At 41.1% G+C, this 27,458-nt stretch overlaps 1 protein-coding gene across 2 annotated transcripts in view; it reads left to right on the top strand.

Moving 5' to 3' along the window:
• The window catches only part of NECAB2 (N-terminal EF-hand calcium binding protein 2), a 535,939-nt gene that overhangs the window by 9,282 nt on the left and 499,199 nt on the right, over nt 1–27,458 (top strand). For both annotated transcript variants that reach the window (XM_072117736.1, XM_072117738.1), the window contains exon 2: nt 13,617–13,641. In XM_072117736.1, coding sequence (XP_071973837.1) covers nt 13,617–13,641 — 25 coding nt within the window. The remainder of the gene's footprint in view (nt 1–13,616; nt 13,642–27,458) is intronic.

The following is a 27,458-nucleotide window of genomic DNA, read 5'->3' as shown; positions in this document are numbered from 1 at the left end:
AGTTATTAGCGCCAGAAGATGGCAAAATCCCCCAAAAAATTTTGTACAGGAGGTTTTAATTTTTTTAAATGTATGAAAACATTATAAAGCCTATATAAATTTGTTATCCCCGTAATCGTACCGACCCAAAGAATAAAGTAGACATGTTATTTGGGGCGCATAGTGAAATCCGTAAAATTCAAGCCCACAAGAATACGGCACAAATGCGTTTTTTTACCAATTTCACTGCATTTGAAAATTTTTTCCCGCTTCCCAGTACACGGCATGGAATATTAAATACCACCATTTTGAAGTGTCATTTGTTAGGCAAAAATTAAGCAGTCACACAGCTCTGTACATGGAAAAATAAAAAAGTTAGATATTTGAATGTGGGGAGTGAAAAATGAAAACGCAAAAACGAAAAAGGGCTGCGGCGGGAAGGGGTTAAGAATTAAATAAGCTACTTAGTGAGGTATATAAAGAAATGGGTGAGGTCTTATTGCCCAAGTGGTGGGAAACACTGAAAATGTCCTTTGAAACGGGGAGTTTGCCGGCATCTTGTTATTAGGTGTTGGTAGTATCCTAGTATATAAGGCTGGAAAAGAAAAGACACAAGTCCATCAAGTCCAACCTTTAAGAATTAAATAAATGTTTTATCCCCATAACCCGTGATTTTTTTCTCTCCAGAAAGGCATCCAGGCCTCTCTTGAACATGTACATAGAGTCCGCCATAACAACCTCCTGCGGCAGAGAGTTCCACAGTCTCACTGCTCTTACAGTAAAGAACCTTTGTCTATGTAATTGGTAAAATCGCCTCTCCTCTAGGGGCAGAGGGTGCCCCCTTGTCCTGGTCACAGGCCTAGGTATAAAAAGATCTTTGGAGAGATCCTTGTACTGTCCGTTCAGGTATTTGTACATTGTAATGAGGTCTCCCCTCAGTCGTCTTTTTACTAAACTGAATAATCCCAAATGTTGTAATCTGTCAGTGTATTCTAATCCCCCCCATTCCCCTAATAATCTTGGTTGCTCTCTTCTGCACCCGTTCCAGCTCTAGTATATCCTTTTTATACGCTGGTGCCCAAAACTGTACACAATATTCCATGTGTGGTCTGACCAGCGATTTGTATAAGGGCAAAACTATGTCTTTATCATGAGAATCTATTCCTCTCTTGATACATCCCATAATTTTATTTGCTTTAGCAGCAGCCGCCTGGCTCTGGTCACTAAAATTAAGTTTACCATCCACCAATACCCCCAAGTCCTTTTCAGCTCCAGTTTTACCAAGTAATTGACTGTTTAGAACATAATTATACTTTTTGTTTCCATGGCCAAGTGCATAACTTTACATTTATCTACATTAAACCTCATCAACCATTTCTCTGCCCACTCCTCGAGCTTCCACAAATCCCCCTGTAATGCTAAACCATCGACCTCAGTATTTATTACTTTACATAGCTTAGTATCTTCTGCAAATATTGAAATTTGACTGTGTAAACCAACTACAAGGTCATTAATAAAAATATTAAAAAGAAGTGGCCCCAATACTGACCCCTGTGGCACTCCACTGGTAACGTCAACCCAATTTGAGAATGTGCCATTAATGACGACCCTCTGTTTTCTATCACTATCAATTACTTACCCAAATACACAGATTTTCCCCTATTCCCAGCAGTCTCATTTTATATACCAACATTTTATGCGGAACGGTGTCAAATGTCTTTGAAAAGACCAGATATACAACATCCACAGCGTCCCCCAGATCCAGTCTTGAACTTACCTCCTCGTAGAAACCAATAAGATTAGTCTGACAGGACCGATCTCACATAAACCCATGCTGATGCTGGGTTATAAGGTTGTGCACAGTGAGATACTCCAGCATGTTTTTTGGCAAGTTCTTTATATGCATTTTCATGCTTTTTCATTTGTTGTATATGCATATTCTTTAACTGTCAAAATTGATGACATCTGTCATCCATTCCTTTTCCTGCACAGCGCTTCCCGCCCAGGTACCGGGAACGCGCCAAAAAACATGCATATAATGTTTGCCTGCAAACCGACTATGTAACACAACTGAGGAAGGATCCGTTCCGGATCCGAAACGCGTCTTGTTTTTACCAAAATTTATATATTTTTTATTGTTAATTTATGGTTTTATTGGAGAAATAAACCTATTCTTGGAACACAGTGCGCCGGGTCTTTCCTAAAGATCTAAAGGGGCAGTTCAACGGGTCTCCAGCAATAGAGACCTTCTACTACAATTGGGTTAAACTGTTGACATTCCAAAAAGAATTTACATTATTCCTCACTGTGTCTTCCACCAGGGGATTTTCCTGGGTAAAAACAGTTGAAAAGGCGACATTCAGTAGATTGGCCCTTTCCTCATCTCCTTCCACCATGACCCCCGTGTTATTTCTAAGGGGACCCACACTCTCTGTTTTTGGTTTAATACCAAAGGAGGGGAGAGATGCACAATTACGAGTCGTATAGGCTGATATTGTTACTTATCTGAAATAAGTATTAAGGCTAGAGCACTGGCTATTAGGCTGGATTTAGTGGTGAGATCTGTAGGGCATGGGGACCAGACAGGTTTTATCCCCTCTAAATAAAGTGCAATTAACTTAAAGAGAACCCGCCAGGCAAAATTACCCCCCTAAACTAAATAGATTTTCATAAACTGCCATTAGAAAGCATTGCCTCTATCCCTTCATTGTACCTCTACATGCCTGTAAACCTAAGCAATGACCTGTGAAATGTCCAATGGGTCATTAGCATATTCAAGCTGTCCAGCTTATTCTTGAGTGGGAGGTACAGCCACACCCCCTAGTGCATGACTGACAGCCTGTATAATAGTGTACTTGTGTAGCTGATGTCTGTGTCTCTGTGTATTAGGAGGATACAGCATGTCAGCAGATGCAGCACACACACCAGCAATGCTTTACTATACATTAAACACAGACATGAGCAGGGGGAGGAGAGGGGAGGGGTAACAGGAGTGACATCACTGCCTCTGACCATGTGACCAGCTGCATTTACATAATAAAGAACATATGATTTTGGAATGATTAATGTATGAAATAACTAGATAAAGGCTGTGATGGGATCCTTGTGAGCTGCTCCAACAGGTAGTGGTGACAGGACAAGTGACACAGACCTGATGACAGGTGTCCTTTAAGACCACTGTACATTGATATGCAGGCTGAATTGGAAGGGAGAGAAGAGGCTGCAGTGGTATCATTAGATGCCAGGAAAGCATTCAATAGCATGGAATGGGGTATTTATGGGCAGTGCTAAGGGAGCTTGGGTGAAACTGTTGTATAGAGCGCCAATAGCCATAGTGAGAGTTAATGGGGCAGTGTCTGATACATTTTCGCTACAGAGGGGAACAAGGCAGGACTACCTGCTATCACCATTATTGTTTGCTCTGGTGATTGAGCCTTTGGCGTGCGTTATTAGACAGAACCTGGAGGTGACATAATTTTAGTATAGTGAAAGGGGAAGAAAAGGTGGCGTTGTATGCAGACGATGTCTCATTGTTTTTATCTAGGGTACAGAATTCGTTATCGAAAGTAATGGATATAAGCTCAGAGTTTGGAAGATATTCCGGGCTGCACATAAATTGGGATAAATCGACGATGTTACCGCTGCATCACACAGGTCTTTTCTAATCTACAGGAAAGAAATATAACAGGACAGTGAGTTACCAGGACAGTACTGTGGTGTACGTTGCACCTGGAGCTATTGGTCAAAGTAATCTGATAAAAATGATCCTAACGCCCCAGATGTTGTATGGGCTGCATAATGCACCAATGTGGATCTGTCACGGCGAGGACGCCGCTGCCTCGTCATTTGGCTTGGGATGGGACTGTACAGGTTAATTTAGCCTACTCAAACTTGCGCTTACCTTTCACTCAGGACACAAATGAAACCCACACACACTTCTCCAACCTCTATCATAACATAGCCAGTAGAATAGAAAAATCTAACTAAATGTTATCTCTAAAAAAAACCCAATAAACTCAATACGGACAGGACGGATAGAAAAGGAGAAACCTAAAGAGCAAAACCCAAACCACCACTAGGGCATAACATCAGAACAAATATACAAATAGAGCCCACCAAGGAGACAAATGGGAACCATCTTCCAAAACAACACAATTACAGCAGATCGTTCTTCTTGGGGAACCGAAGACAACAATACAAAGAGCCCTCTACCAAGTACAATAAAAACAATGCGGGCCCCCCAAAAAATACAACAGACCTCACACCACTAACCATGGGAGATGCACATCACCCTCCTACTGCCATTACGAACAGAACCACTGGAGACCAGACACCAACTCCCAACACTAACAGCACTCCCCCACACAGGGATGAGAGCCCTCCTCATACCAGATCAGGGGATAGCACGGGTAATCCCAGACATATCTCCAACCACTCATCACTGGATTACAGACAAAAACACCAGGATCTTCTTACAAAAATTAAACAAATCAGACAAAGAAATGCAGAATTTAATAAACAATGCAATGCTGCCCTCTACATCAGTTATACCCTATCACAAACACTCTCCCCTTGAATTAGAAGCACGCAGAATGACATAGAACCATTACCAAATATCACAATCCACCCCACCGACAGTTCGGTTATCCTAGACCACTCTTTTAGTGGCCCTAGTATCAGTACCATTTCTCTCTAATCATGACATAATTAGAATAAAAGATACCCCTACTACTATTACACAAGAAAAGGATTTTTTAAGGAACTATGCCCAAGAAATACACCAGACTAAAAACCCTGACACCAATGAAACCAATCAGTACGTACTTCGCCAGCTCAAAAAGAAAACTAGAAGAAGAGGAAAAAGGGAATCAAAAAGGGGAAAGAAAACATCCACAGAGTAGGAAACCCACAGCAATCAATAAAAGTTTTTAAAATCTTAATAAAAAGAATTAAAAAAAAAAAAAGTTTTTAACCTCTCCTCTTACCACCTAAACCCTTATTAAACTTCACTTCTGGAAAAAGGACTCTCTTTCTGCCCCACTAATCATATGAATAGCTTTGACACATTTCTGGATCTACAAAAATTCATACAAAAACATACAATAAAAAGACAGTGCCATTCAGCAAAATAAACCACCAAATATAATGGAACAAAATACCACAATGGATCCATATATACATCTAGTACTTTCTATCCCATTCAAAATCAAAGCCACTTTATCAAAAGCTTTCATGATCTGGTACTCAATGACCTTCAAGAACTAAATAAAATCAAAAAGAGAAATCCAAAATTTCATAGTACAAGCGGTCCCCTACTTAAGAACACCTGACTTACAGACGACCCCTAGTTACAAACTGACCTCTGGATTTTGTTAATTTACTGTACTTTAGTCCTAGGCTACAATAAACAGCTTTAACAGTTATCAATGGTGCCTGTAATTAAGCTTTATTGTTTATTCTGGTTCTTATGACAATCCAACATTTTTTAAATCCAATTGTCACAGAGGCCAAAATTTTTTTTACTGGGGTTACAATAATAAAGTATACAGTTCAACTTGCATACAAACTCAACTTAAGAACAAACCTACAGAACCTATCTTGTATGTAACCCAGGGACTGCCTGTACTAAGAAAAATAAAAGGCAACCCCACACTACCAATTTATCCAGGAAAGAAACCATAGCCATCAAACAGTTATCCCAGAACATGGATATTGTTTTTAGATCAGCTGACAAAGGGGGCGGTACCATGATCCCAGATTTTGCTGATTATGAACTAGAAGTAGAGAAAAAATACCGAGAATTTATTAAAAAACATGCAAGACTTGGTCTCCTCACAAAAAAGAATATAGAAAATCCCAGTAAACCATATTTTTGCTACTTACCCCAAATCCATAAAAGCCTCACATCTCCCCCTGAGTGTCCCATCATCTTAAGCACCGATTGTCTAACAAGCAACCTATCACACTTCCTAGACCTTGTCAGGCTAGCGGGTTGTGGATCCACTGGACCACTGCAGACGATGACACAAGCCACTACCGGACCGGAGTCTTAAGTGGTTCACCGGAGCCTGCCGCAAAGCGGGTGAGACAAGCTGCAGCGTGGTACCGCCAGGTCGTTCCTCAGGCAGGACTTGTCTGCAGTGGCGGCCAAGGTTGAGGTACAAGAACGGCAATCAATCTCGTGGTCCAGGCACAGGGTCAGGGCAGGCGGCAGAGATGCAACGTCAGAGTCCAATCCGGGGTCAGCAACAGGGGGTTCAAGCAGAGGGGTACGGGAACACAACACACAGGACAGCAGCACGGAGGATCACTAGTACACGGGAACACCGAGGAGATCAGGTAACACAGGGACACAGTAACGCAGGCTAATCGCAGTAAAGCTTTCTCTCAGGCTGTGAGGCACAAAGATCCGGCAAGAGATACAGGAAGAGGCAGGCTTAAGTAGTTTTAGTGAAAATGGCCAGCGCCAATTAGTGGTGCGCTGGCCCTTTAAATTTGCAGAAGGTGGCGCGCGTGCGCCCTAGGAGGTGGGGACGCGCGCGCCGTGCTGCCGGAGTCGGCGTGGGAACGGGACGGGGTAAGTAAGAAGCCGGGGGACCTGGGCAGCCGTGAAGTGCGGCACGGGTGCCCCTGCGACCCGGGAGGGAGGTCAGAGAGGCACCCGTGACAGACCTCTTCCTAAAGAAGAATGTAACCAAGATGAACAGCTACCTGAGGGACTCCTCCCAGTTGATCAATATTCTGTACGAAATGAGATGGGAAAAAGATTTTATATTAGCTACCCTGAACTTTACAGCATTATATACTAATATTGAACGTACAATTGGCCTTGCATGCATCGAGATCATCCTTCAGGAAGACCCGAATATTCAACATATCCAACAACAATTCCTACTAGATAGCCTTGCTTTTATTCTTAATAATAACTACTTTACCCATGGTAAACACACTTTTCATCAAAGAAAAGGAACGGCCATGGGGACTAAAGTAGCTCCGTCCTATGCCAACTTGTTTATGCAAGTGTTTGAGAATATCTTTATCACACCTGAAAACATACATGTAGGCAAACTGAAACTATACTAGAGGTACATTGATGACCTGTTCATTGTCTGGCATGGTGACATCACCTCCCTGCAAGAATTTTGTAATAATATTAATAAAAACGACTGGGGGCTCAGTTTTAACCTTAATCATAGCAAAAAACAAGTTGAATTTTTGGATCTTATATTAGGTCACAATAACAATAAATTCACTACTGAGACATTCTTCAAAAACGTGGAGATAACAGCTATTTAGACTATAGGAGTAATCACCACAAAAAGTGGCTTTGAAATATTCCCTATAGCCAATTTAGACGATTGAGAAGAAATTGCTCCGACACGCACACATATAACCACCAGTGTCTCATTCTAGAGAAGAGATCTAAATAAAAAAAAGCATCCAAACAAAATCATCATTGATGCTGTGAAAAAAGCCAGCTAATTCACCCAAACAGAAAGTCTTCTCCCAAGAAACACAAATGAAAATAAAAAGAAAACTGAATCTAGTAATCAAATAACCCCTTACCAACATGTGACGTAATAGTACGCGGGCTGAGCCCTCTCCATAGCCGATGAGTCTTTGCTGCATATTGCTGCTGATCACCGCCGACAAAGCGGGAGCAGCGAACCGTTACCATGGTAGCCCTGGGTCTCACGAAGACCCGAAGTTACTTCGGCTTAACCCATTCATTACAATGTGCTATCAGCACATTGTAATGTATGAGGAGTAAAATCCCCATATACTGCCATACTGTAGTTAAAGTACCCTAGGGAGTCTGAAAAATAGTAAAAAAAAAAAAAAAGCTTTAAATTATAATAAATAAACTTAAAAATTCAAATCACCCCCTTTCCCTAGAACTGATATAAATATAAATAAACAGTAAAAATCATAAACACATTAGGTATCGCTGCGTCCGAAAATGCCCGATATATCAAAATATGATAACGGTTTTTCACTGCGTTTAACCCCACAACGGAAAATCGTGCCCATAGTCGAAAATGGCACTTTTGTTGCCATTTTTAAAAAAATAAAAAATTCTATAAAAAGTGATCAAAAGGTTGTACAGTCCTAAAAATGATAACATTGTAAATATCATCAAAATCCGCACCACCCACAGCTCCATACACCAAAGTATAAAAAAGTTATTAGCGCCAGAAGATGGCAAAATCCCCCCAAAAAATTTTTGTACAGGAGGTTTTAATTTTTTTAAATGTATGAAAACATTAGAAAACCAATATAAATTTGTTATCCCCGTAATTGTACCGACCCAAAGAATAAAGTAGACCTGTCATTTGGGGCGTACAGTGAAATCCGTAAAATCCAAGCCCACAAGAATATGGCACAAATGCGTTTTTTTTTACCAATTTCACTGCATTTGGATTTTTTTTCCTGCTTTCCAGTACACGGCATGGAATATTAAATTTTAAACCATTTTGAAGTGTAATTTGTTACACAAAAATTAAGCCGTCACACAGCTCTGTACATGGAAAAATAAAAAAGTTACAGATTTTTGAAAGTGGGGAGTGAAAAATGAAACCGCAAAAATGAAAAAGGGCTGCGGCGGGAATGGGTTAAAGGTACTTAACAAAAAATTGTTTTAGCAAAGCTGGAGAGAGCCTTTGACAACAATTTTAACGACACCTGTATCATGCTCCTAAAGCTTCTTCCTATCCTTAGATAAAAGATATTATCTATATATCTCTATTAGATATCTGTAATACTCAGCTTTTCCTGAAGTGGGCAGGACTTCCTAGCTGTGAGGGCATTAAGGGCACTCGCGTCAACAAGCACAAACGGCTCAGCCAATAAGGACACGGAATCGGTGTTACTGCTTGTACAGAGATCTAGTATGGAGCAAGCCAAGGAGGCCGTAGAACTGGAACTCTGCATCATACAGGAATCTACTACACCACCAAAAAAAAGATATATTAAAACATGTCCACCTACACCATAAAACGCCTACATAGGAATAGCATCACAGTATGAGTGTGTGTGTGTTACGGCCACTTTATTAGGTACACCATGCTAGTAACGGGTTGGACCTCCTTTTGCCTTCAGAACTGCCTCAATTCTTCATGGCATAGATTCAACAAGGTGCTGGAAGCATTCCTCAGAGATTTTGGTCCATATTGACATGATGGCGGCACACAGTTGCCGCAGATTTGTCGGCTGCACATCCATGATGCGAATCTCCCGTTCCACCACATCCCAAAGATGCTCAATTGGATTGAGATCTGGTGACTGTGGAGGCCATTTGAGTACAGTGAACTCATTGTCATGTTCAAGAAACCAGTCTGAGATTATTCCAGCTTTATGACATGGCGCATTATCCTGCTGAAAGTAGCCATCAGATGTTGGGTACATTGTGGTCATAAAGGGATGGACATGGTCAGAAACAATACTCAGGTAGGCTGTGGCGTTGCAACTATGCTCAATTGGTACCAAGGGGCCCAAAGAGTGCCAAGAAAATATTCCCCACACCATGACACCACCGCCACCAGCCTGAACCGTTGATACAAGGCAGGATGGATCCATGCTTTCATGTTGTTGACGGCAAATTCTGACCCTACCATCCGAATGTCGCAGCAGAAATCGAGACTCATCAGACCAGGCAACGTTTTTCCAATCTTCTGCTGTCCAATTTCGATAAGCTTGTGCAAATTGTAGCCTCAGTTTCCTGTTCTTAGCTGAAAGGAGTGGCACCCGGTGTGGTCTTCTGCTGCTGTAGCCCATCTGCCTCAAAGTTTGACGTACTGTGCATTCAGAGATGCTCTTCTGCCTACCTTGGTTGTAACAGGTGGCGATTTGAGTCACTGTTGCCTTTCTATCAGCTCGAACCAGTCTGCCCATTCTCCTCTGACCTCTGGCATCAACAAGGCATTTCCGCCCACAGAACTGCCGCTCACTGGATGTTTTTTCCTTTTCGGACCATTCTCTGTAAACCCTAGAGATGGCTGTGCGTGAAAATCCCAGTAGATCAGCAGTTTCTGAAATACTCAGACCAGCCCTTCTGGCACCAACAACCATGCCACGTTCAAAGGCACTCAAATCACCTTTCTTCCCCATACTGATGCTCGGTTTAAACTGCAGGAGATTGTCTTGACCATGTCTACATGCCTAAATGCACTGAGTTGCCGCCATGTGATTGGCTGATTAGAAATTAAGTGTTAATGAGCAGTTGGACAAGGGTACCTAATAAAGTGGTCGGTGGGTTACACCCCAGAGTTCTTACTATGCCGATGTCTAATATCGTCAGAGATTTCTTGTGACATGCGCAAGGAGAATGTTGTACCAAATTTTAAAAAGGCTCTAGAACCTCACCAGGCCTCTAAGATTAACTTCAATTGTGGGGAAAATATTGGAGGGTTACTAAAAGACCACATACAGGAGTATGTGACCTCAAGTAGTATAATAAGTGACCGCCAGCATGGGTTTACTAAGAATAGAAGTTGTCAGGAGGAGCTGCTGTGGATATTGTGTTCTTAGACTTTGCAAAGGCATTTGACACCATACCTCATAGATGCCTGATGGGTAAAATAAGGTCTATTGGTTTGGAAGGAATTATTTGTAATTGAATTGAAAACTGGCTGAAGGATCGTATCCAGAATGTTGTGGTCAAAGATTCCTACTCAGAATGGTCACCAGTTATAAGGGGTGTACCCGAGGGTTCCGTGCTTAACCCCTTACTGTTTATTATTAAAGACATAGAGGTAGGAATTGATAGAACTGTGTCTATTTTTGCAGATGGCACCAAGCTCTGTAGTCTAATATAGTCTATGTAGAATGTCTATGACGGATGTTCATAGGCTGCAGAGTGACAATCTGAGTGTTTGGTCATGCACTTCATAGTATCATAGTTAATATGTTTGAATAAAGACACATGTCCATCAAGTTCAACCAAAGAAGGGAAGGGATTGGATGAGGAAGGGATTTAGGGGAAAATAATTCTATGTAACATAAGCAGGCTATTCCACAGGCTATTCTCTGGTGATTAAACTTTGTTTTCTCCAGACAGAGACAGTGGTTTAATCTGGAACAACTTTCCACCATATGTTCTATGTCTGTTATTGTTCTGCTGCTGTTAGATTTAAATTGCCTTCCAGAAACAAAACCTTTTTACGTTTTTCTATGCTCAAATTCCGAAAGACATACCTATTTATTTATTTACTTATCTGAGCATATGAGGGAATAAACCAGACCAGAATAAAACAGCCATTTTGCCATTTGTGTTTTAATTAAAACTTTTCACTGTACATATAATAAACATGTTAAAATTATTCTAGGTTAGTACGTTTAAGGAGACACAAACATGTACAGTTTTCTTAAGATTTTATTTGCTAAAGAAGTAACATCTTTCTAATGAAACCACATTTGCCATTGTGTCGCCATATTCTGAGAGCTATAACTTTTTTTTTATTCCTAAATCAAAAGAGGATTATTAGGGCATGTTTATTGCAGGAAAAGGTAATGGCTTGATTGGTACTATAGGCAAAAAATTCTGACAAGCACAGCCTGTAATTCAAAGAAAAAGCCTGTGCTAATTACAAATATGAATCACTTGCAAAGAAAAAAAAAAGAAAAGCACAAAATGTCTCAACAATAATCTATTTAGTATGAATAAATTGACCAATTTTATTAAGAGACCAAACGAACACAAAAGCATAGATTTAAAACCATTTTAAAAATGTAATATACAATAACTGCAGAGGGGTGACCTACTATGTCAAACAAGTGTTGAGAAAACACATCCAAGTCCCGACTTTAAAACGACTATGGTAACAATGTATAAAGAATGTATCCAAGTCCTAGCCTTTTGATGTCTATAATAACAATGTCCAAAATATAGTTAGAAAGTAGTTATTGCACTATGCCCAGAAAATTCCTAATCCAATAACCAATACAAGTGTACCAGCCATATAAATGATGTAAGGTATCCAAGAGTTAACACGTTGCAAAGTAAATACCCATGACTTCCCTAAAGGTGCAGCTACAAAGTGCTGATAGGACTGGCATACAGGCAGACCGTATCGGAGGGCGCTGGCGGGAAGATTCCCACGCGTATCGTCGTCAATGACATTGATTGGTACTATTATAGGGTAAAATATAATACAATCTTTTGTGTGTGGAAGTACTAAAATTTCTAATTAATTTTTTATACCCTTTACAATATGACAGTTCCAGTGTGATCCAAATGCAGCTAGGGGGAGCTAATTAGGACGATCTATTTTGAACTTGGTCATTAACCAGTTAAGGTGGCTTTTGGCCCTTGACCAATCTGCTGTCAGTGTTCTTATGTTATGTGAGTTATTTGCGACAGTCACATAAAAAGTTGCAAATTAATATCAAAAGTTCATAGACCAGGGACTGGCGTGAATTTGCGCCTTAATGGAAAGTTGCAATTCATGAATTTGGTCCTATTGTGAAAACTAGTCTATGCAAATAATGAATTTGGTGCAGGCAGGGTCTTTGTCAAAGTGACTTTGCACTGTCCTTTAATCATTTGGCGCAATGGAAAGTTACAAAACAACATTAGCTACAGAACTGTGCCAAAAAACTGCCAGATATAGACAAAACAATGATGCATCACTCCCATGGAGTCAAAGGAAGCTTTCAGAGCTTTAGAAATACCATATATGGACAGGATGTTGGCGCATGCGATCCTTTTGTGGCGCAGCTGCCCTGGCTTTCATGCGACACAAATTAGGGCCGTGCCGTCGGACTGTCTGGCTGATTCAGACTTGGCGCAGGATTTAACTTTCAACTTGTGCTGCAAGCCCAAGCACTTAGATGCACCACTAAAAAGATGGTGAACTCTGTCGGACCTGAGCGGGGAAGCGACACATGCACGATATCGGGCACACAATCTTAGTAAATCGCTGCACAGTGCATTATCGTCGGACAATGCACTTTTGTTGAACTCCAGCAGCACTGTAAGAAAATGTGCCCCATAAGCTGCTTTGCAGGAAGAAAGGGAAATCAGACCCAAGACTTACAATTACAAAACTCTCTGTGTAGGTCCCCCTCAAAAGGAAATAATGAGGCAGAGCACAGTGGAGATGCAACTGAATTGCCAGCTCAATGGTAATACAAGCGCTTCCTGGAAATTTGATGACACGCATAACATGTATTTGATAGCATAGGCATGTATCCAGAATATCATCATGTGTACTGCCCGTTGCAGTTGTTCAATCCCTCTCCTGCTGACAAAGGAAGAGGGGCTGAACAAAAAAATGTAACCCATTCTATGCTTATATAATAGGATACTTGGGTCCCCAAGACGCGCAAGTGTGATGCGTCCAACTCGCATCACACTCGCAGCATGTGCTGGCTGCACCATCCGGACTGAACACAGTATGAACTCAGCATGTCATTTCAGTTCCGGTTGGCAGCGTTCGAGCTGGACGTTACAGACAGAACACGCTGTGTGATGCGAGATGGACTAATTTCATAGTAAGTGTTCATCTGATATCCCCCCTGAGGTATACAACAGTAACAATCAAATGCAGTATCATATAGTAAAACTCTAGATAATGTAAATTATATGATCATAAGCATCTTTCATTGAGTTTGATGTACATATCTTTGCTTCTTTCCAGATCTTCCGTAGAGCTGATAAGAATGGTAAGTAACTAATAGTAAGTAATTTTATTTTCCATAAGTTTTGGAGTATATAGTAGCTGGGTACTACCCAGTGGCGTAACTAGACTCGCCTTGGGATCAGGACAAAACCTGAACAACAATATGGCTGCGTTCACAAGGTGCATTTCGAGATGCAATCCAATGGCTTCATCTGTGATCACATGCTGATGTAACATTAAAGGGGTCATCCACTTTTAGCAAATCATTTTTATTGTTTGTTTAAGAAAAGTTATCCAATTTGCCAATATATTTTCTATATCAATTCCTCAGCGATTATAATTGAAGTGAATAGAAATCTGTTCATTGTGATGTGAGGACATGCAGGTTCATGAGCCGTTATTATCACAGAGAGTAATAGGAGCTGTGTGATGATAACAGTTTGTGCACCTGCATCTACATCACATCATATGGACAGATTTCTATCCACTGGAGGTAAACATAGAACCTTCCTATAGAATGACAGCAAGCAGAGGTCTAGAAAACTGTGAGGAATTGATACAGACAGTAGATTGAAAAATTGTATAACTTCACACAAACAATATCAAATATTTGCTGAAAATGGACAACTCCATTAAGTTTTCATTGTGCCAAATGTGATGGAAAAACAATGTTACGTCAACATGTGATCATGGCGGAAGCCGTTGGAATGTCTCAAAGCGAAATCAAAATGCACTGTGTGTGGGCGGCCTAAGGCTGGTGCCACACGCACCGCTTTGTCTGCGTTTGAAAACGCAAGCGCAGACAAAGCCTCGCCTACCGGGACGGGCCGCGGCCGCATCGCATCGGCGTTTCCATGGAAATGCCTGCGATCGGGAACAAGCCGCTGCTGTTTTGCATTAAATTATTGCAAAACACTGGCGGCACGTTCCCGATCGGGCCGTGGCCCGCCCCGGTAGGCGAGGCTTTGCCTGCGTTTTCAAACACAGACAAAGCGGTGCGTGTGGCACCAGCCTCAGTTAAAAACACCAATCGTAAATAGGGACGTGTGCTAGTTAGGGCGCTGTCACACGTTGCGTTTGCAGACGCAGACCAAACCGCGCCCACCGGGCGGTCCGCGGTCCAATCGCATCGGCGTTTCTCTATGTTTCTATTGAAAACGCCGACGCGATTGGACCGCGGACCGCCCGGTGGGCGCGGTTTGGTCTGCGTCTGCGTTTGCAAACGCAACGTGTGACAGCGCCCTTATAGGGGAAAAAAACATGTTCTAAGACAACATTCATGTGCAGGGGCCTAAGGGTGGTGGCACACAAGTTTTGAGATCGTTAAAAAACACATGTTTTTTTGAAAACCCATCCGTTTTTGTCTGGTTTTCTTAATTATTTTAATTAAAACCGGACAAAAATGGATGCGTTTTAAATGAACTGAAAAACTAAACGGACTGACTAAAAATGGACTATAAACAGGGTCAAAAGAGCTGAAGAGAGATTTGCCTAATTAAATTGCTATTAATATTAGCAAAAGCAGCCATTAATGTATCTGTTAACAATCACGTACATTAACATATTGTTAAATCATTAGTTAACATTGTATTAACATTAGTGTTTGGTAAATGTTAACATCAATTTAATTATGCTAATCTCTCTTCAGCTGTGGTTTGAAATGCATGTGTTAAACACCACATGTGACTGTGTGGGCACGTTCATACGTTGCGTTTTGGCCTGTGTATTCATTCATTCATTCACTGTTTACGTTTGTTAATGCAATGTTAACACATGCTTTAACAAAACGCATGCGTTAACATCGCATTTACAATGTGTTTTGTAAACGGAAATTTTAACAAAATTTTAACAAAATTGGGCAAATCACCTCTCCTCAGCTGTTGCATTGTGTTTCAAAAGCAATGAAAACACAGGCCAAAACGCAACGTGTGAACGCGCCCTAAGTCAACAGGGATGGGCTAAGCCTAATATGAGTTTACACTGGATCAAGCACCGAAGCATGTGCTTTTTAGTGGAAAGGCATGTGATTGGGCCAAACCTTTTTAAGGGTGTGGTCACATGCTGCGTCTATTGTCACATGTGCTGCTAGCGCCACATTTACAAAAACAGGACAAGTGAACAGGGGTGAGTCTTGTCCCCATCATATATGATGTGTTTCCAGTGAAACATGCACTTCAATGGAAACGCACGTGCAATCAGTCCGAGGCTCAACCCTGTGCGCTAGCGGCATGTGTGAGTGCACCCTAAACAATGCAAGTTACAGGGTGCTGGTTACTGTATATGTACCTACATATACATGCAAAATACAATATAAATCAAGCATATTAACACACAGTACATACAATTTCCACATGAACACATACAGCAGACACATACACATACCTCCCAACATTTCTGAAAGGGAAAGAGGGACAAAATGTTGCAGCGATTTCCCCCTAAGCCACACCCCAAATTACTCCCTGGCCATGTCCCAAATTTTTACCATATTATAATAATAAAAATCATCTTCTCAATAATATTATTTTAAAAAATGCTAGTTAATATTTGTTATAGTTAGTATTTGAACCTAGAACCTACACAGTCCATGTGCCATAAAGACACAGAGCCTCTATCCACTAGGCTACAGGCTAAGAGCTGTTAACTGCTAATCTTACACGGTGACAAAGATTTAATGCACTGATATATAGAGAGGGATCTTCTCAGATATTATTATTGTAATTATTGAGACAATTATTATAATTTTTATTATTATGAAGACTATTATTATTATTTTTACTATTATTAATAATCATCTCCATAATAATGAAAATAATAACATTTATAATAATATTAATTGTCTCAATAATTACAATAATAAGATCCCTATCTATATATCAGTGCATTAAGTCTGTGTCACAGTGTGACAGTAGCAGTTAATAGCTCTTTGTCTCTCTGAGATTTTTTGGTAACTATCACTGAGCTCATAGCTTAGTGGGTAGAGGCTTTGTGGATGGAGTCTCTATGGCAGTTGGACTGTAGGTGGTCTGGGTTTGAATCCCAAACTAGGCAAAAATGTATTTAATTGAATCTTGTGTCTGGGGGAACCCTAGGAGATGTGGAGACCATATATGGACAGATGGTTATCTCTGCCTGATGATGTGGTCCTTGCTCTGTGCTAACCTGACACATCTCTTAAAAGGATTCCCTGCCCAATGTCTGTAGAAGCCATTCAGTATCGCAGGTTCAGGCTTTGAAAGTATTTACTAGGTGGGACCTGGAGATTATATCCCGGACTATCTACCAGCTGCCCGTGACCGCGGGGCAAGGGAAAAAAACGGGACTGTCCCGGCCAATCTGGGACAGTTGGGAGCTATGCATACACATTCATAGCTCCCAACCGTCCCGGTTTGGACGGGACAGTCCCGTTTTTTATACCTCTGCCCCGCATCACGGGCAGCTGTGAGATTGTCCCGGATTTTCCCTCCAGGTCCTGCACTTGCTGGGGTTGTCCCAGCTCTGTGTCCCGCATAGTAAATACTTTCATAGCCAGAAACTGCTATACTGTATGGTTTCTACAGACATTGGTCAGGGAATCCTTTTGAGAGAAGTGTCGGGTTAGCGGAGAGCAGGGACCACGTCATCAGGATCAGATATCCATGTGTCCATATATGGTCTCCTAGGGCTTCCCCAGACACAAGCTCTTATTTAAATTAATTAATTACATTTATGCCCAGACCAGGATTCAAACCGCAGACCTTCTGCAATAGAGATTAGAGCCTTTACCCACTAGGCTATGAGGATGTCAGTGAGAGGATTTCATGTAACTAAGAGTTTCACTGTTACGTTGTGATATATAGAGAGGGATCTTCTTAGAGATTATTATTGAGATTGTTATTATTAAGATGATTATTGAGATTATTAGTATTGAGATTATTAGTATTGAGATGATTATTATTATAACTATTAATAATAATAGTCTTCATGATAATAATAATAGTCGTCTCAATAATTACAACAGTAATCTCTGAGAAGATGTATCTCTATACACCAGTGCATAGAGCCTGTGTCACTGTGTAACAGTAAAAGACTTAGTCACATAAAATCCTCCCATCAATAACCACTGGGCCAATAGCCGAGTGAATAGAGGCTCCATCTCTGTTGCAAGTCGAGTGTAGAGTCTGAAGTTCAAATCCCACGCTGAGCACATTTTTTTTTTTTTTATTATTATGGTGATGATTATTAGTAATAAAAATTCTCCTTCCCTGGCCATGCGCTGCATCAGGGGCCCGCGGCTGTCTGCTGGGAGCTCAGAGCAAATACCAATGGCGACAGCCTTTCTCCTCTTAAGGGTCCGGTCACACCAACCTGCAACCTCGATCGTTAAGCCCCTGGTACTACCATTTCCTTGTGAATGGTGTTTGTCTTTAAACCGTCTGACACTGGCAATTGAAGACTTCGCTCCATTAGGTCCATATGTAGAACATCCAACTCCCTTAAAGGAAACCTACCATTTGATTTGATTATGAAGAAAAAATACCTTGAAACTGCTGTAGCTACACTGATGCAGGATCATATATTAGTCAATCCCTTTGCTGAGTTTTTCTGATAAAACAGATATAACATTATGATAATGAAGCTCTGTCACTTCTATGGCTCCTTCAGCGCTAGGTTCCGTGCTTCTCCTAGCCTGTGAGTTTTTCTCTGCAGTAGATGATGTAATCACTTTTCTCCCTGATAATCAATTGCGGCACCAGCTGCTATGTATGAGTGATCCAGCTCAGGTTGATTAGTCATGCTTGACTAACCGCCATTTGTCATTCCAAGCTCCCGTGTAACATGTTGATCGAGGCAGCCATGCTGCCCCAGCTTTCACAAGGTCCTGAATGTTATAATTGTTTTTTTCAGCAAAGCCACTCAGCACAGGGATTAACCAAGAGCAGCAAATAGGGAACAGTCTGTGCAGAGAAGTGGGAAAACCTTTTTCATGAGCATGACATACAGAACATATAGCCAATATTGGTAATGTGGTATAAACACAAGAAGTGGATTTTCTTTCTCTATTTATTAGGCTATTATCATAAACTGGCTCTTTAGTGTTGGTTCACTTTTCAACCACAGTATTTTGATCAGCATTTGTAACAACTGTTTTTGTTTTTTTTCACTCCCTACTTTCCAAAAGCCAGCACTTTCATTTTTCCATTAGTAGAGCCATATGAGGGTGTGTTGTCTGAGGAAAAATTTTACTTCCCAATGTAAGTATTTAATATTCCATGCAGTGTACCACAAAGCTGGAAAAAATTCCAAATGAAAATGAAAAAATTCAGGTGCACCATTTTTTAGGGCTTCCTATTTATGGCTTTCTTTGTGTGGTCCAAATGATACATCTCCTTTATTCTAAATGTCTTATGGAATGAGTTGCATTAGTTTCTTGTAAAACACGTGGTGCTCAATTCAAAAATGCATGTGTGTCAGTGGAAATGTATATGTATTTTTTTGCCAAGCCCCTTCCAGTTGTGTTGAAAAATATAGCAAAAACACCATGTGTGAAGGCAGCCTCAGTAGATGGTGCAGTTTTGTGAAGCAGTTGATGATGAATTCAGTGCAGTATGTGATGGCCTTTTCTCATGGGGTGGTTGTGTAGTGGAGTTCACTTTCTCCCAGCAGTTATGTACACAGTATATCTGATCTGCTAACATTATATCCATGGTGGCCAGCTGCAGCACCTCTCAAACAGACACTCACTGCAGACAACTTTGGTTACCATGGGGTATCCCTGTACATTTTATTAATTTGAGAAGTAGTAGAGATGAAAGAAGGCACCCTGCCCTCCCAGGTTTGGGCAAGATGCAGCACCTCACCCTCCTCTTGCCTGTCAGTTGTTTTTTTGGTCAGATACATATTTTTTAGGTGCCTAGCTCAGATCTCCCCTTTTTTGTGGTTACTGCATCCCAATTCATTATTAATCACCCTTCTATAGATAATGCTAATCATCAAATGTACACAAAACTGCAGCAATGAAGTAATTTCAGATAAACCTTATGGCTCATTTCTCTTTGATGGATGCAATTTAAGTATAAAGCTGTGCACTGTGTCTACATAAGGGTCTGAAAATGTATGTGACAGCCTCTAACCTCCTGTGATGGGAATATTCTCACTAAAAAGTAGAGAAAAGGGGCAGCAATCCACAGCAATTCCTCCTAGGGGTTGGTGCTTGCAGCTGGAAGTTCTGGCGTTCAAAACTTCATATATGGCATATTGGAAGGAGAGAGCCATAGCACCGAGGGTTAAAAATGCGAAGAAGTCTTTATTGGTACATCATCCAGGCATAAAAGAGCAACGTTTCGATTCTAATGCGAATCTTTTTCAAGCATTAGAATCGAAACGTTGCTCTTTTATGCCTGGATGATGTACCAATAAAGACTTCTTCGCATTTTTAACCCTCGGTGCTGTGGCGCTCTCCTTCCAATAATCTCACTAAAACTATTTAAAGACTTTTTTCCAAGAGTAAAATTGCCTGTGCAAGTGTCCATGAGGCTTGTACAGGCGTTATTGGGCCTTATGATAACAAACAAAACATGATTGACCATTACATAAACATATGGCATGGTTACATCCACTCCGATATATAGATGATAGCACAGTTGGTAAATACCCAATCGAATTTATGAAGGGGCAACTTAGGTGCAAAGTGCTGGCACAGGTATTGAAGAAGAGCCTGCGCCTTATTTGTGTCACAGGCAACTGTTTTGTGTCACAGCTGCAATATTCTGCATGCGGCACAAATTTCTGCACTGAAATAGGCATTCTGGTGTCATGCACTCTGTCCGGGCAGTGCAGAGGGTGATAGATTATTGAGGAATATGTACCAGAAATCCCAAATCGGCAGCACTATGAAAACTACACATAATGCAGTTTGCACTGTAAACGTTGGGTTTTCAGGGCTGTCCCGGCTGGTTGGGAGTTTGTTTCCCAGCTGTGTCCCACAAATTTGCTCCTGGCCCGGACAAGAATCCCTCATCAGGCCCTGGAGGCTGAACACGAGAAGAGATATGAGGGACACGGCTTCTCCCACCCTCAGTGCTCCAAGTCCCACCTCGTGGTCTTAAAGCTACTGCTGCTGATTTGCAGCACTTGGTTTCAGACCAGGTGGTGGAGGAACAAAGTATGGAGAGAAGCTGCTGGGGGAGCACCGTATGAAGGGAACCTTCTTGGGAACTATAATTTGAGGGGGGCTGAATATGAGGGAGCCACAATGTTAGAGTAAGATGGTGTGGGGAGTAACGGTGAAATTATACTGTATGGGGGTGGAATAAGGGGTTGGGCAAAAGGCCTGAAAAATTGTCCGCAGTGCGCGTAGCACACCACATCTTCTGTCCCTCTTTTGCCACTGCAAAAGTTGGGAGGTATGCAGGAGAGTGTCGTGGGGAGGAGGGGCAGGCTTAAGTCGGACTATGGGAGAGAGCTGGCAGCAGGCACGTCCTGCTTCCTGGTCTAAAACCATATTCTGCAAATCAGTAGCTGTGTAGCTTCAAGACCAGGAGGTTTCAGAGCACATGACCTATAGGGTATATAGGGCTTCAGTGCCCCTCCCCGCTGACTTGGATGTGCCATTTTGTCAAGGGTTGCTAAGGGGATAACTTTTTTATTATTTGTTTTAAGCACTGTAAGACATAAATATTATGTTATACATTTATATAGCTGTCATGAACCCCGCATGTCGGAGTCCAAACACAGGGTGCACCTACTCTATGGAGAACCAGAATTTGGCAATTAAGCTTCGCCCACTTCCACAAAATGGCATCCTAACGCTAAATTTACTTCATGCACCCAGATACAGTCACTGCCACCACCCACGAGTTACTTATACAAAGAAGGCCGTAGGCACCTCAACCACACAGATAATCGCTACATACAGTATATTAAAATAATGAATTCACACAGAACATGCGATCACTACAATTACTCTTTGCTCAGATTCCTTAAGGCTAAAAGCAGAGGCTTATTAAAGTTAACACTTTAACATACATAAAAAAATACAGTACACGCAAAAACAAATAGCGAGTGGCAAATTGGCCAGAGGACACAGCACGGAAAGATCCAGTCTTTTTATCTATAAAGAACTGAACAAAGCGAGGGGGCGTGACATGGCCGCAAGAGTGAATGGTCGCGCGATTCCGGAGCTCCGTAATCACGACCGCTGAAAAAGCATCTAAGACCACCTACCAGAGCCAGCACACCAAGTAAAATGCCCACAGGCTTCGGGGCACAACAAGGCCGCAAGTGGGGAACAAAAGAAACAGATATAAAGCCCATAAAACAATACTTTAATGCAAGCCTGGCCAGAAATCAAGATGGTGCCGGCTCCCCTGCGCACACACAGAGTACACGCTCCAGGAGCACAGCAGATTGCCAGATTGGACTAAAGGAGCACCTACAGTTTTAGAGCTAACCCCCCAACCGTCAGCCAAGATGAAAGCAGCATGCTCCCACTTCAGCTGCAGCACAGCAGCAGTCCTAAGGCATCGTTTCCTTCTACTTCTATCAGCTCTGCATCTAACTGTTTAGGAACTCTGAGGTCTCCCACAGCAAGCCCAGCTAAGCAGAAGCTTAAACAACGGAACTCTTCCTATGAAAATTAGGTGAGCAACTCTTCACAATCTCATACAAATACAGCAGAGGAAGCGGATATGTTTTCCACCTTCCAGGCTACAGAAAAATAAATGTGTCAGAGAATATGCTTAAAACTATGATGGGAGTGCTTAGATCTCCATTGCAGAAAGATCTCTCTACTTTGATTAAACCTCTTCAGGGTTCAATTGATGACAGGGAGATAGAGTTTCTAATACAGAAAACAAAATGGCAGAATTCAGCAACTCCTTTAACCCCTTAAGGACGCAGGGTTTTTCGGCTCATTTCTCGCTCTCCAACTTCAAAAATCCATAACTTTTTCATTTTTACGTGTACAGACCTGTGTGAGGGCTTATTTTGTGCGTAACAAATTTTACTTTCCCGTAATGTTATTTATTTTAACATGCCGTGTACTGCGAAGCTGAAAAAAAATTGAAAAAAAACCCGTCACGTTCTTGTGGGCTCAGTTTTTACGACTTTCACTCTTCGCTCCAAATAACACACCTACTTTATTCTTTGGTTCGGTGCGATCGCGGTGATACCAAATTTATATAGGTTTTATTGTGTTTTAATACATTTTCAAAAATTAAACTAATGTGTACAAAAAAGAAAAAAAAAATTTTGCCATCTTGACGCTAATAACTTTTTCATACTTTGGCGCACGGAGCTGTGTGAAGTGTCATTTTTTGCGAAATGAGGCGTCGTTTTCATTGCTACCATTTTGAGGTCTGTGCGACATTTTGATCATTTTTTTATTTCATTTTTTATGTTATGTAAAAAGGTGTAATAGTCGCATTTCGGACATTTGGGCGCCATTTCCCTCCTCGGAGGTCACCGCCGCCCCTAACCGTTTTTATATTTTGATAGATTGGGCATTTTGGGACGCGGTGATACCTAATATATTTGTGATTTTTACTGTTTATTATGTTTTATATCCGTTCTAGGGAAAGGGGGGTGATTTGAACTTTTAATATTTTATTAATTTTTTTTATTTTTTAAACTTTGTTATTTTTTTTTTCACTATTTTTTAGACCATCTAGGGTACATTAACCCTAGATAGTCAGATCGCTCCTACCATATACTGCAATACTTCTGTATTGCAATATATGGCATTTTTGCAGCACATTCATTACAATGAGCCACTGGCTCATTGTAACGAATCTGCAGATGCCAGATAGTCTCCGGTCAAACGAAGACCTGAGGCTACCATGGCAACCGATCGCCGCCCCCCGATGACGTTCGGGGGCGCGGCGATCGTAATAAAGATGGAGGCGCCCGCGCGCCGCCGTCTTTTAAACGCCGCCGGCGACTTTGCCGGCAGCGTTGAAAGGGTTAATAGCCGCGATCGGTGCAAGCACCGACCGCGGTTATTAGCGGTGGGGGTTTGCTGCAATATGCAACACCCCCCACCTCTGTATGAAGAGGACTCAGCCCAAGAGCCCTCTTCACACATCCCTTATACCTCTGCGCCGTAGAGCTACGGCGCAGAGCGTTAAGGGGTTAATGATCTAGCAGATTCTCACAACTCACTGGAAGATACTGTCTCTGCCATCCAGGCTAAACTTATAGATACAGAAGATTGTGACAGATAGAATAATGTGAAAATTTGAGGAATTCTAGAAACCGTCCAAAACTCACAGGTACGATCCTATGTGCAGCTAATGACTAAATTGTTATTACCACACCTCACAGAATACATAGTAGCACAAATCCCATTCCCGCAATAAATAAAAACTTAATAACCAAAACTGTAAACAAAAGACACCAGACAATGATTTTGTGGAATAAAAAGGCAGTGATGCTTTATTATGGGGTAACCAAAATGAGGTAAATATTTAAATTAAACAACACATTTTTTTCATAATAAAACAGAATAATTCAAACACATAACTAAATATATAAAATGTAAAACTAATTCTCCCCACTAACAAGCAATCGCGACAATATGAGGAGAAATACATTAACCCCTTAATGACCGCCCTATCGGGATTCTACGGCGGTCATTAAGGGTACTTCTTCTGATGCGACGCCTTTCTACGGCGGCGCATCAGAAGAAGTTTTCGGGACACCGGGTCTCGCTGGTGCCGGTGTCGGGCTGTGATATCACAGCCCAGACCCGGCACTAACACCCGGGATCGGAAAAACTCCGATCCCGGGTGTTTAACCCCTTGCACGCCGCGGTCAAGCATGACCGCGGCGTGCAAGTGTGTCCCCCGTGGATCGGACCCCCCCGGTGTGCTTACCGGGGGATCCGATCCCTCCTGCCGCTGCCCCGGGTTCCGACGAGTGACCCGGGGCTGTCGGCTCCTCTTCTCACCGGGTCCTGCCTTCCTGGCAGGACCCGGCTGTAAGTAACTGAGCATGCGCAGCATGCTCAGTTACTTTCACTATACACTGCAATACAAGTGTATTGCAGTGTAAAGGCTTGAATAAGCGATCGGATGATCGCTTATTCAAGCCAAGAAGTAGAAAATGTAAAAAAGTAAAAAAAAAAAATTAAATCTTTTTATAATATAATTAAATAAATAAATAAAATAAAAGTCCCATAATCTCCCCAGTAACACATAAAATGCAAATAAAGTATATAAAACACAAAACACGTACATATTTGGTATCACCGCGTCCGTATTAATCTGTACAATAAATCTAAATCAATATTGAACCCGCTCGGTGAACTACGTAAAAAAAAAACTCGAAAAACTTCCCATAATATACAATTTTTCATCAAACACCATCACAAAAAATGTTCTAAAAAGTGATCAAAAAAAGTTACGGTACCTAATATGATACGACTGAAAAGAACAACTGTTTTCGCAAAAAATAAGCCCTCAACCAGATCTGACAACAGAAAAATACAGAATTTATGGCCCTGAAAAGTTGTCAATAGTAAAAACAATGCGATTTTCTCCAATATTGGTTTTGCTCAGGAAAATTGAGCAAAATAAGAAAAACTATATAAATGAGGTATCACCGCGTCCGTATTAATCTGTACAATAAATCTAAATCAATATTGAACCCGCTCGGTGAACTACGTAAAAAAAAAACTCGAAAAACTTCCCATAATATACAATTTTTCATCAAACACCATCACAAAAAATGTTCTAAAAAGTGATCAAAAAAAGTTACGGTACCTAATATGATACGACTGAAAAGAACAACTGTTTTCGCAAAAAATAAGCCCTCAACCAGATCTGACAACAGAAAAATACAGAAGTTATGGCCCTGAAAAGTTGTCAATAGTAAAAACAATGCGATTTTCTCCAATATTGGTTTTGCTCAGGAAAATTGAGCAAAATAAGAAAAACTATATAAATGAGGTATCACCGCAATCGTAGTGAACCAGAGAATAAAGATAAAATATTATTTTTACGTTACGGTGAGCGGGGGGGGGGGGGGGGGCAAAATGCTCACAATCCAAAATAAAAATTGATGATTTTGTTTGTGTCCCCCTTGAAATAGTTAATAAAATCTCATGAATAAGCTTTAGACTCCCAAAATAAATTATTTATACATTGTATCTCATCCCATAAAAAATAAGCCCTCATATGATCGCATTACCAAAAAAAATAAAAATTTATAGGTCGTACAATGTGACAATACAAATCTGCTGTGGACGGCGCCTCCATTCATTCTATACTCGGCCGTGCGCCCGTACAGCAGTTTACCACCACATATGTGGTATCAGTACACTCGGGAGGAATTGGGCATCAAGCGTTGCAGTGCGTTTCATCATTTAATTTATTCTGAAAATGTCAGTTTTGGCCTAAATGAATGTATTTCCAAAAAAATTCCATAGTTTCTAAATCGCAGGTCCATATTTTTTAACCCATGTGAAACACTTAAAGGGTTAATGGACTTAATAGAAGTTGTTTTACATATGTTGAGGGGTGAACTTTCTATAGTGGGGTAATTTATGAGGTTTTACTATTATTTAGGCCTCTCAAAGTCACTTGAAAGCTGAGTTGTCCCTCAAAATGTGAGTTATGGCAATTTTCATGAAAATAAGAAAAATCGCACCTAAAGTTCTGCACCTCATAACATCCTAGAAAAATGACCGGAAGCATAAAATATCATCCCAACATAAAGCAGATATTCTGTAAATGTTAATTATCAAACTTTTTGGGTAGTTTTACTTCCTGTCTGGAAACCAGAACATTTCAAACTTGGAAAATGAAGAATTTTTACAAACTTTTGCCAAATTTTCACTTTTTTTCAGAACGAAACGCAAAACTTATCACTTAAATTTTATAACTAACATGAAGTACAATGTGTCACGAGAAAACATTCTCAAAATCACCAGGATATGTTAAAGCGTTCCGAAGTTATAACCAATTATCGTGAGACATGTCAGATTTGAAAAATCGAGTCTGGTCAGTGAGCTGAAAACTAGTGTCGGTGATAAGGGGTTAAATAAGGGAGGGCTGGGCGGGGCGCTGACACGGCTTCTTCTTGAAAATTCTGACACCAGGACCTTGCTGACAGCCCCCTTTTATTTGTAAGTAGATGTGGCCAGCTGCCAAACAGCTGACCGCCGACATTTCTTTACCTGGATGACAACTATTCCATTGTCCCAGCTGTTCACCAATGAACAGCTGGCCTTACCTGCAGCGAATCAGCTCGCTGCATTATTTTCATAACAATTCCTGTCAGGAGAAAAGCGGGAAAAACTTGACAGAAAGTTATCACACACAACCACATTTTAACCCTTTACCTGCTTAACTGAATAGTATGGTTCACCAACACCACAGAATATGCTAAGGGATTGTGCCACCATGTATCCCCTTCCTTACAATTCAGTGGCCCCTTGTCATGGTAGCACAAATCCCATTCCCGCAATAAATAAAAACTTAATAATCAAAACTGTAAACAAAAGACACCAGACAGTGATTTTGTGGAATAAAAAGGCCGCGATGCTTTATTATGGGGTAACCAAAATTAAATAAATATTTAAATTAAACATCAAATTTTATTCATAATAAAACAGAATAATTCAAACACATAACTAAATATATAAAATGTAAAACTAATTCTCCCCAGCCTGAGCTGGGAGACAAACCCCCACAAGGCCTAGCCGAACTAGGCAAGGCCCCCCCCATAGCACCGCAGCCAATGCTCTAACGCATTCTGCAAACCTAAATTGAATATATCCAACCCCACCTCCGATAAATGCACCGAATCAGATCTATACAAACCTTCAACAAAACCTTCTAGGTCCACATGCCTATAAGTGAAACCCCCTATACAAGGTAAATA

This window comes from Engystomops pustulosus, chromosome 7 (genome assembly GCF_040894005.1).
Source record: "Engystomops pustulosus chromosome 7, aEngPut4.maternal, whole genome shotgun sequence".
Taxonomy (NCBI): domain Eukaryota; kingdom Metazoa; phylum Chordata; class Amphibia; order Anura; family Leptodactylidae; genus Engystomops; species Engystomops pustulosus.
The sequence above is the reverse complement of the archived record's forward strand: the minus strand, read 5'-3'. Positions and strand labels throughout refer to the sequence as shown.